General features: G+C 45.5%; 1 protein-coding gene across 2 annotated transcripts in view; it reads right to left on the bottom strand.

The window, feature by feature from the left end:
• Window positions 1–1,182: 1,182 nt before the first annotated feature.
• The window catches only part of Exph5 (exophilin 5), a 31,971-nt gene continuing 22,220 nt past the window's right edge, over window positions 1,183–10,933 (bottom strand). For both annotated transcript variants that reach the window (XM_055622106.1, XM_055622107.1), the window contains exon 4: window positions 1,183–10,015. In XM_055622106.1, the coding sequence (XP_055478081.1) occupies window positions 4,725–10,015 (5,291 nt within the window). In that variant the 3' untranslated portion in view covers window positions 1,183–4,724. The remainder of the gene's footprint in view (window positions 10,016–10,933) is intronic.

The raw sequence follows: 10,933 nt of genomic DNA, 5'->3' as shown, positions 1-10,933 counted from the left end.
CAGGTCACCGACCCTCTTAAGAACGGCTGGATAGGGTAGAGAGGCCAGTGTGAAGGAGGCACAGGAAGCCCAGGGCACTCCACTGTGCCCAGGACGTGAGTTAGCTTGTGCTCCACCTGTGGAGGGCTTAGACAGCACTCCAGTTTAGACGCCTCGCCAGCGCCTGGGATACACTGTAAACTGAGGGGCAGCAGCGTAGAGTAACTTCCTGTGACTTCCACACTGCTTCCTGGAGTTTTGTTGGAATGTTTTGATTCTGTAAGCATTCATAAACAAACAACACATGCACGAACACCTGTGTAGAGAGCATTTTATTCACTCTCTGCCAAAATGAAGTTAAATTTTCTTTTCCCAGAGAAGTGAGCTGGGGGTTATCTGGTTCTGGGTGATAGTGAAATGTCTAAGAAATTAGATAATTTTTGAAGTAACACCTGTTTGGGGGCAGGGGGAGGAACTACCAAGCAATTGATTTCTTCGACCAGTTGAGAAATGAAAACTTTCATTAAGTGAATGTCTTAAGCTACAAAGAACAACCTGAGGGGCTCTTAGGTGGGCTGTGCCCCAATTCACGGTGGGCTGCCTCCTGCTTCCTATGCCTGAGACCCTCCAGGAAGGGAGGTCAGGCCTTTCTCATGTCTCTCCTGTTACTTAGCCAGGCACGTTGATGTCTCAGAGCTGGTAGTCTACTTTGAATGTGTATTATGAAAGAGAAGAGCAAGCTGCTCTTGTCATTTTTAAATCATCCATTGGGGAAATCTCTCCCAGAAAGACTGGGGACATTTCCCCAGTATCTTAGTAATTTTCCTGGAAAACTTCACACTTAAAAAAAAAAAACATCTTTTGAGGGACTGGAGAAATGGCTCAGCAGTTAAGAGCACTGGCTGCTCTTCCAGAGACCCAGGTTTAATTCCCAGAACCCACACTGCATCTCCATACCATCTGTAACTCTAGTTGTAGGGGATCTGACGCTCTCTTCTAGCCTGTGAATGCCACGCGGTGCACAGTAGGCAGGCAAGACACCCATACACATTAAAAGACTAAAAACTAATCTGAGGACAGGAAATAAAACCAAGTCTAACTGTTTGGGGTTGGGGCTTAGTGGTGGGGCTGCCTAGAGTGTATGTCCCCACAAATCCAGCAAGACAACCCCAAAAAGACGACAAGCCCACGTGGTGCATGTGCTTAAGTTCTTTATTTCGACAAAAGCATCATTACAAGATTTCACCTTCTAGTCCATAGTCCACGCTTTGGGAACAGATCTGAGGAAAACCGTAAGAGGAGTCTTGACAGTTTTAACAAAGGTGCTGATTATGGCTTATTGTTTCGGAATGGAATTATTGGTCACAAAGGGCCATTAAGCAGTAATGCAAACTTGCAAACTAATATATTTACGTATCTATACTGTACATGTAGGTAGGGCATCCCAAGACTCCACTATAGACAATAAGCTCTAAGCAGTAAGGCCTGGTAGAACACAACAGCAGTCAATAGAGACGCTTGTTTTTACAGCGCTGTGGATTTTCCACTTGATCCTCATCTTTTCCACAACCGCAGTAGAATTCTTTCAGCAACCTTGTTAACCACCTTTATTTCTTATACAAACCAGTTTTCCCTTTTGACATTCTCCTTAACACCAAACTCGTGTTAGTAGCAATGGGAGTTTTATGAAAATCAATGTATTTATGATGGGAGAGTAAACTTCAGATGGGAGTATCTAAAAAATAAAATAATCTTCCTAAACTCCACGTAAAACAAATTTAACAACACAATATTTATAGCCGTGTTAACCTAATATTTAAGCAGACTAGTAGTTTCCTAGGAACTTATTAGCATTGATCAATTAGTGTTTTACTGTTTGTAATTGATTATATATATTTATATATTATAAATGATTATATAGTTTAGGAAAAATATGAAATGACCATCATTAAAGTTACCACAGCTGTGCCCAAAATGATCATCAAAAAGCAGTCTACGTATTACAACACGAAGACAGACTCTAGACTTCTTCAACGAAGTGCTTCATAAACTCTAGGACAGTGAAGGTGCTGTTGTATTTTTGTGAAATCACCGTTTTTCTCCTCCCTCACCCCACAAGCAGTGATCCTTACACATGGTGCAGACAAGCGGGGCAGCCAGGAACCTTTCCATATGGAAAGCACGTTCCGGCGCAGAGTCAGGGCCTCCAAAGCATCTGTCCTTCTTACCCACTTCCCCCACTCAGAGCCTCACCTTGTTCAAAAGCAAGCCGACTTTGTGTCACCTCTTGCAGACTCATGTAGGCTCAAAATATTTACTGAAATAGTATCTCATGGTGATCATTAAAAAAAAAAAAAAAAAACAACAACCAAGATCTTACTGTTAAAATATCTCAGAATATATTAAAGTCACACAAAAGTCATAATATGTGAGAGGTTTACTCAAATAATCAGGTAAACAGCAAGAGGAAAGGCATGTGCTTAAGTTTTTTGTTTTTAGACAAATTTTTTTCTTTACTATTCAAGTTTGAATCAGTTCAGGACAGTTGGTTTAGGCATCTTTTTGAGCTTCAAATTGGCTGGAGCTCAAAGTTTGAGCGGACAGGCTGAAGGAAATGCCAGTGACCTCACCTTTATTAGTTCTGAGTCTTACGGGACCAATGTAAACTAGCCCAGGCGTGGGGCTTTGAGGCCAGACAATGATTACGAGGGCAATAATAATAATAATATAGATCTTTCTTGCATCTGTGTCGGCGCCAGATCTCTGTACCCTTTGCCCACACCTGTCCTTAGCTTCAGTTTATCTGGAAGATATAAGTATGTCAGAAAACAGCTATATAGGACAAAATCCACTCCTGTCATCCCAGGCTGCTCAGGTCTCCATCACCCTCGGCCTCAACCATAGACCTTGATCTTGAATTAGAGGCGAGAAAGCTCCAGATTTTTCTAGGTAGCAACTAAAGAGGTAGGAAGCCGAATTGACAATGGGTATCACACGTGGCTTACAGTAAATTAGGAGTTTTGAGTTAGATGTTCCTGAGGGCTTGAAGGATGGGTCAGCAGAGGAGCCAAGTGGTTCCCAGACATCGTGTCTGATCCAGCATCTTAAGGATTCTTCCAAGGTTCCCACTAAAATCCTTCTCGTGTCCTAACCCAAAGCTTCTTAGACTGTGTGCCCTCACTCTTTATGGGGTTGCATAACTGAATGTGGGGTTACAAAAAAAAAATGGCAGCAGTAAAAGTTTCTGAAAGTGCACTGAACAAACACAACAAACAATTCAAAATTAACCATGTAATGAATCCTGGCCCTGCTTTTCCCATGGTGCCTGGTGTGGCTTCACTGCAGCCTTGGCTCACACACACAGCATGGACACCTTGTCCTGGGAGGAAGAAGAGAAGAGAGTGCAGGGAGAGAGGAAAGGAAAGTGGGGAGAGGAGATCTGACACAGTTCTGCGATGTTTTTACTGCACATGGCAAGATCTCTGCTCATATTGAAGAGCAATTACAGCAACAAAGACTTCTCTTCAATTTATTCTCCAGCAAGTGGGTAACATTAGCCTGTCCTCAGACTGCTCTGTGCTAGGCAAACAGATACATCTAGCTCATTAGTATATGTTTTGTTCTTACCTTAAACAAATGGTAAATTTGTGTGCAAGCCAGAAACTGGTTTTAAAATAAATTTGAGTTATCAGTGAATATTTGATTTGTGTCTCTATTTTATATATGTATATACCCGAAGTCATGTAAAAATTCCCCAAACTACAAAGACATGAAGTAAGAGAAGTTTAAGAAGGCCCAGCCTGGGCTATAAATAAGGAGATGAAAAAAGCACAGGTCTGGGGAGATGGGAAAGACAGTTGTGGAGAGAGCAGCAAAATAAAGCTGGTCCAGCAAAGAGCTTTCTGTCATCTCCACCCATTAGCTTTTGTCTGCGTGGCCAAGCTGCACTCACTGCCTGCATCGTTTGTGTTTCGTCCCCGCTCTAAGCTCAGAAATTCATCCAACCACCACAAACTGTTCCAGAGAAATCCACAATGCTTCGTTCATAACCTCGACATGTCGTCTAACCAGGTGTTTAAGGGCCCACTACAGAAGAGCAAGGATTCTCTCAGAACAGCCCCTTCGTCCTGTGGCTGGACAGTGCTCTGTGGTTAAGAGCTCCTGCAGAGGACCAGGGTTGCTACCCACACGACCCCACCTGTCACTCCCAATCTAGGAGCTCTGATGTCCCCTTCCAGCCTCTGTGGCACGGCATAAATGAAAACATGCGCTGACAGTTTTTCACCTGACGATTGCTTTCCCTATATTAAATTTAACCTCTTGAATTCAGGCTGTGGACAGAGAGGCAATTCAGCCTAGCGACTGTGCTGGGTAATTAGCAAGTAGCAAGGCTGAACCTGTCCCCAAACCTTTAGGGGTAAGAGATGTGTGAAAACGATAAGGAAAATAGAGCTAACACTGAAAAGTGGCTTAGATATAAGGTTGGGGGAAGATACAAGAAAGGCAAACACACCAGAAGAAAATAGCAGGAAAAACAAGCAAACAAGACCTCTCAAAACCAATAAGCATTGTTCTTAGAATTCAGAAGGGGGAAAAATGGAATAGAAAGGAATGGGTTGTTTTGGTGTAGACACTGCTCAAACTGGATCTTCTTTATCTGTCTATAAATTTAGACTCATTTCAATGGTAAACTTTTGGTTAAAAAACAGTGAAAGTATTATATTATACAGTTTCTTGCAAAAGTCTCACAGTTCTGACTCTTTATCATTTTCATCCAGGTAGTATTCGTCATCTGTGGTTGTGTCTGTGTCCCAGTCCGAGTCCATTGGGTCCACGGGGTCCTCCTCATAGATATTAAGTGGTGCGTTTAAAAATAAGCCGTCTTCTGGCGCCTGACCACCAGGAGAATTTAACAGCTCTGACTGCGAGAGGTTGGAAGCATTAAGTACCTCATCCTTGAGGAAGCCAGGGTTCTTGAGAAAACTTGGCTTCCATAATCTTCCTTGTGTGAGTGACCGTTTGACATTCTCCAAGAAAGCCAACTGCTGCTCTTTCCCAAAAATCCCATAATCAATAGGCCTGGAAATGGATGAGGTGGACTTCGGGCCCACTCGCGTCCTGTTATGCAAAGCCCAACTTTCGCCTTCATAAGAGGCGGGAAGCTCAGAAAAAGATTTGAATCTTCGACTGTAGCCGCTGTGGTGGGAGGAGTCATCTTCAAGGGACAGTTGCCTCAGAGCACTGTCAATGGAAGTGTTTTCAGAGAAGTGGCGCCCCCTGGCTTTGGGAGGCTGGCTTGCGCACAGCAGGTCACCACCCACACTGAAGTTTTTTAAACTCTTGGACCGATAGAGGTGTGGCTCAGGAGACGGAGCACTCCTGTCGCGCAGCTGACCCTGGGAGAAGTCAATTGTAGATTTCTGTGCAGGCTCCAGGGGTAAAGGACTTAACCTCTGCCGACGGTCAGAGCTGTTTTCTAAGGGGCTGGCGAGTGTAAGCTGCGCTGGGGCTTCCGACTCCCCTGAAGTCCGGGCTTTAGAACCCTCACTCTTTGGTGGTGTTTCTAAGACACTGTTGGACTCGTTCTGATGTGGTGGTGGAGTGTTAGACTCCTGATTACAGGACTGACAAGGAGGTTCTGGGTTGGGTATTGCAGTAGCCTGGAGAAAGGTCTCAGATTTGCTCACATTCGTCAGGCTGCTTTTATCTGCGGAGTCTGTGGAGTTTACAGTAGGTTCAGGGGAGAGTGGGCCGTCCTCTGGTCTGCAAAGAGATAGCCGCGGAAAGCCAGATTTGCTTTCACTTTGGGAGAAGACAGTAGCTACGTGTTTTCTGGTACTTAAATCCCTAGCTGGGATTTTTCTGCTTGCCCTTCTGTGTTTAACTGAGCATCTGTCTGCTTTTGTTTCTAGGTCACCCGTGTTGGTTATATTTTTATTATTTCCTCCAGGGAGTAAAGGTTGATCCCATGCCAACTTTTGTGTTTCATCTCCAAGCTTCCTCACCTCTGCTGTATTTGTCTCCTGACTTCCTGATGGCCTGGGTCCCGACTGCGGGTCTGCTGCCCCTGTCTGAGCCCCTGCGGCAAGCTGCAGCTTATGCAACGCTGGCGTTAGGGCAGAGGCTTGGCTTTCTGAGTCAGAGGGCGTTCTGGCAGTCAGCTTTTGGCAGTCTGATCCAGCTGTCCCACTGGTTTCCCTAGGCTGTGAGCCACGAGAACTGTCATCCACAACCACCGCTGCATGATCTCTCCAAGGAGACAGTCCACTTCCTGTTGACATAATGGCCATGCCACCCGCGCTTGTTCCAGAATTTCTTCTGATGTGGGAATTTTCAGCATTATCTTCTGAGTGGGATGGGAGACCAGAGGGATCGCTGTTTCCTCCTTTAAAAGGCTGTTGATGACTTTTAGTGCTTTCTTCTGCAGCACTTTTTTCCTGAAGCAGTAAAGGGGTCTGTTGGGTTTGTTTTAGCAATTCCCCACCTCTCTCCTTCCTGCTTAGTGAGTCATCTGCAGCTGTTTCAGATAAGTTACTTGGGAACATCTCTTCTGTGTTAGGTTCTCCTTTATGAAGAGAAACATCTGGCTTCGAAGAAGCTGTTTCCTCTAATGTAGATTTGGAGGCCTCCATGTTTGGTAATTGGGAGCCAGCCTGATTGTCCAAGTCGTGAGAAAGACAGCACGGAGCAGAGTCAACGGGCAACTTTAGGTCTTGCAGTAGAGGCATTCGGGACTGCACTTGCGCAGGAGAGTTCAGCTCATCACTTTCTAAAGCATTAGGAAATGCTTTAGCCTCTCCCTGAAAAGCGTCCCGGAGTGAATCGGTATCATGTGTGTACTGCTGAAGGAGGTTGCAGAACTTCTTGCTGGGCTTCCTTGGTAGAGTGTAATATATTGAAACTACCTCCAGACACTTCACATTCTCTTCATCCCCGGAAACAGAAAACATGCTAGTCGTCTTAAACTTATGTAATGCTTTCCCACGCTCCTTTTCTGATCCAACTACACACAAAGGCTCTGGGCTTTTGTTTGAAAGGGTAAATGAGCTCATCCTGGGGGCAGGAGTCTCACCATCCTTTCCAGGGTGTTCTAGAGCAAATTCCTTTTGGTTGTGTCTTTCGGAGAAAGTACTCGCTCCAAATGCTGACTCACCCTCCAGAGAGTTAAAGATGGTGCCCCCAGGCCTGGGTGTTACAGCAGAAGCATCCCTGTCCAGGGCTGGTGACGTTTCTCTCTCACCACTTCCAGCCAAGGTGCATGGCTCCCCCGAGGGACATGATGTTGCCCTCTTGATGAGGAAAGGGAGCGGCCCCTTCCTAAGAGAAGCCGATCTGATGGCTTTCATATCTGTCATTCTCTTGGTGGCTTCGGGTGTCCCCACGACTGAATTTGAAGCATCACTCACTGACTCAGGAGAACCGGGTTTGTCAGATGCACTCTTCCCAGTGGGGACTTCCGCTTTATTTTTCACTTGGAACGGAAGCGGCCCATTCCTGACGGAAGCAGCCATTACCTTACTTTCCGGCTGTCTGCTGTGTGTGAGGAAGCTGGCTGATTTTCTCGGCAAGGTGCAGTAGACTGAGCTGAGCTCAGGGGCTCTGACATTGCTTTGGTCCTCAGCAAGGCTATTGCCTTTGCCTGTGGGTGCTGCTCTGCTCTCTGTTTTGGTTAGCTCCTCAATACAGGAAATGCGGCGTCTTACTCTTCCTTTCCCCCTCCCATTTCTGAAGGGAGAGTATGGATGGCAGAGGACAGCACCATGCGTAAGTGCAGGACCACCAGGATTCTCCTGGCTGCCTCCAGAATTTACAGCCAACTGATCATTGCGGTTCTTCATAGCCTTGTCTTTTTCTTCTCTCTGTTCTTGAGATGGGTCTTGGTCGGAAAGGCCCCTGGAGAACACTGTAGTGGAAGGTGCCAGAAGGGCATCCTGGAAAGACTCATTCAGTGGTAAGGAATCTTGGGGTGCCCCTGACGACACACCTGAAAGGCCTTGTGAGACGGTGTGCCCAGCAGCCAGCTTACTGCCATTGGCAGAATGAGTGAAAGGGTATCGCTGTCGCTCAAGGTCTAAAAGAGCGGGCTCCTCTGGGGACTGTGGCTTTTGGTTAGCAGTGGGTTCAAAGCACCAGTGGCTGTTTTTAATGATGCTTGAAGTGTCTTCATGACTTCCTGTTGTCTGGTAACAATCTTGATTTGGGTTGGGATGAGATGGTGATGTACCGCTTTCTTGGACAAAAGGCAGGGAAGCTGCTGAGTCAAGTTTCCTGTTCCCAGGAAAACACTTACTTTTGCTCAGTTCCTGGCCTTTATCTCTTTGTGTTGTATGAATTTCGGATGTACCTTTCCTGGAAAAGACCCTGGGTGATCTTCTGGAACTCTCTGTGGCAGATGCATTAAAGATATACCTGTCATTTTGGGTTGAGTCCTGGGAGGGGGCGCTTTGAAAATCAGGTAAATCATTAGAGATCACTATCTGTGAAGCAGGTTGGGGTAACCCACTTGGCTTGTTTTTCTGGCTGCTCCTGTTTAGCTGTTCATCCTCTGGAATAGATTCATTTGTATCTTTTTCACTGTCCATTTCTATCACTGGGATGTTGGACTGGGTGTCAGCAAGAGACAGTGATTCAGTCGACTGGCCACAAGCTACAGTAACTTCTGTACAGCTTCTTATTGGAAGAGAGTCTGGCTTATTAGAGACTATTTTCTGCAAAGGAACTGTGGGATTCTGGAAGCTGGGACTCCGAGCCTCCCTTCGGCAGTCAGGAATGAGGGGGGAGGGAGGTCTGAATGCGGACACTAGAGTCCGAGCTTTGCTGAACAAACAAGGCTCTTCATCTACAGCTGCAGCTATAGGACAGTGGTCCTGCTGAGAGTCCAGCCTACAAGACTGGACATGGAAGCTTGAGCCAGCTACGGAAAAGCCATCTGCTGTGACAAAATGGGGTGGCAAATGGTTCTCATTAACATGTGAGGTGTCCATGCTTTCCAGTGGGGACGTTTGAAAATCAGATCGCCAACAATGTGGATCTTCTTGACCTCTGTACACATATGGTCCATAGCCAGGAGAACGCGGCCTCCAGTGCTGAGAAGGGACACCATGGCTGCAGACAGATGGTGCCCTGGTTGCTTCAACGGAAATCATTTCGAAGTCCTTCTCAGAAGAAGGAAATGGCTGCCTGCCATGGGGAAAGTCAGACCAGGAAGAATGCTCTTCCTGTTGGCTCCAAAAAGAATTCTGTCCAAATCTGTGCTCTCTGCTCTGTCTCAAGGAACTGCAGAAGAAAGACCTCTCAGATGGGTTATGCTGCTGGTAGAATGGCACATTCTCCGAGTCCTCCAACACATCAAGACCCATTGCATTATCCATGGGAGTGCTTACAGGGTAGCTCTGGTAAGCGTTCTGCGAATGGTACAACCCATACCTCCTACTTTCCTGAAAACACTTAGGAGATACATACTGATCAGGAGGGTCAATGTCCATTGGTGATGGGACCCCTGGTGGCCCTTCCAGATCCTGTCTATGTCTAGAAAAATCTGACCTGTTCCATATGATTGATGATAAAGGCGTCCTTTTGGGGCTTTGCTGGTGCCTCAGTGGAGTAAAACTACTCTTGTTTTGAGTATCGGCTGGGAAGTGTAAACTTCTGGCAGTAAAACGCCTGGCAGCTGGTGAGGCTGATCTTTGCCGGCTGTCGAAGCACAGAGATGTACTACCAAACGTATTCTTTTGCATGAAATCTTCTTTTAAGACTCTGGTGTCCCTGGTCCTGTACATATCATAAATTGTCTTTGTCCTGGGAGAAAAGGTTTTGAAGCCTTCTCTAGGAGTTCCTGGTCTCAGGATGTCGTAGATAGACATGTTGGAAGTTTCACTGAGGTAGTTTTGATGTCTTCCTGTGACGTGACCGTGCCTGCTCCTACTCGGGTGAGAATACTTGAACTGTGTTCTTGATGCGTAGCTGAATGGCGCTCTGGTATTCACCAGGCCTGCAGATTGCTCCTGAGCCAGCTTGCTATCCAAATCATCTAAAACTAAAGAAGAATGGGAATTAATTTTTTGTATGTGATTTTGTAGTTTTATAACAATCAGTCTCATTGAAGTTTCCCTTCTGAGAATCATATTTTCTTATTGTAAATATAAATATAACATTAATATTTTTCCCCTTTTTGGCTTGTCAAGATAGGGTTTCTCTGTGTAGTCCTGGTTGTCCTGGAACTCGCTCTATAGACCAGGCTGGCCTCGAACTCAATCTGCCTGCCTCTGCTACTCGAGTGCTGGGATTAAGAAAGTATGCCACCACTGCCTGGCTAATAGAACATGAATCTTGCTGATGTTTAAATGATAATATGACTTTTATAAGACTGTAATGCAATTTTCTTTCTTTTTTTCATCGTACCTTTAAGGATATAAAGCTATATTTTGGGGCTGAGGAGATACCTCAGTCAGTAAAATGCTTGCTGTACAAGTATGAGGACCTGGATTCAATCCCCAGGAAGAAGCAGAATAGTGGCATGAATCTGTAATCCCGCAGGGGGGATGTTATGTCCTTGTAAGTTTTCTAATTTGTAATTAAGAAGCAGTCCCTATCCTGTGCAGGCTAAGATGTCTGTTTGTAGTTATAAGTTCCTGTTTGTCCTATGTTAACTCCTTGCAAGTTAAGTTTTCTAGTTGTAATTAAGAATAGGTTCCTGGGTTGGAGAAATGGCTCAGAAGTTAAGAGCACTGGCTGCTCTTCCAGAGGTCCTGAGTTCAATTCCCAGCAACCACATGGTGGCTCACAACCATCTATAATGAGATCTGGTGCCCTCTTCTGGTGTGCAGGTGTACAATATTGTATACATAATAAATAAACATATATAAAAAAAAGAATAGGTTCCCGTTTCTTCGACCTGATGTAAATTCTTACAACCCCATTCACACAATGAATGTCCTTACCCCTGTTTTTCCCC

This window comes from Psammomys obesus, unplaced genomic scaffold (genome assembly GCF_907164565.1).
Source record: "Psammomys obesus unplaced genomic scaffold, mPsaObe1.curated_primary_1811, whole genome shotgun sequence".
Classification (NCBI taxonomy): Eukaryota; Metazoa; Chordata; class Mammalia; order Rodentia; family Muridae; genus Psammomys; species Psammomys obesus.
This window is presented reverse-complemented; position numbering and strand designations above follow the sequence as displayed.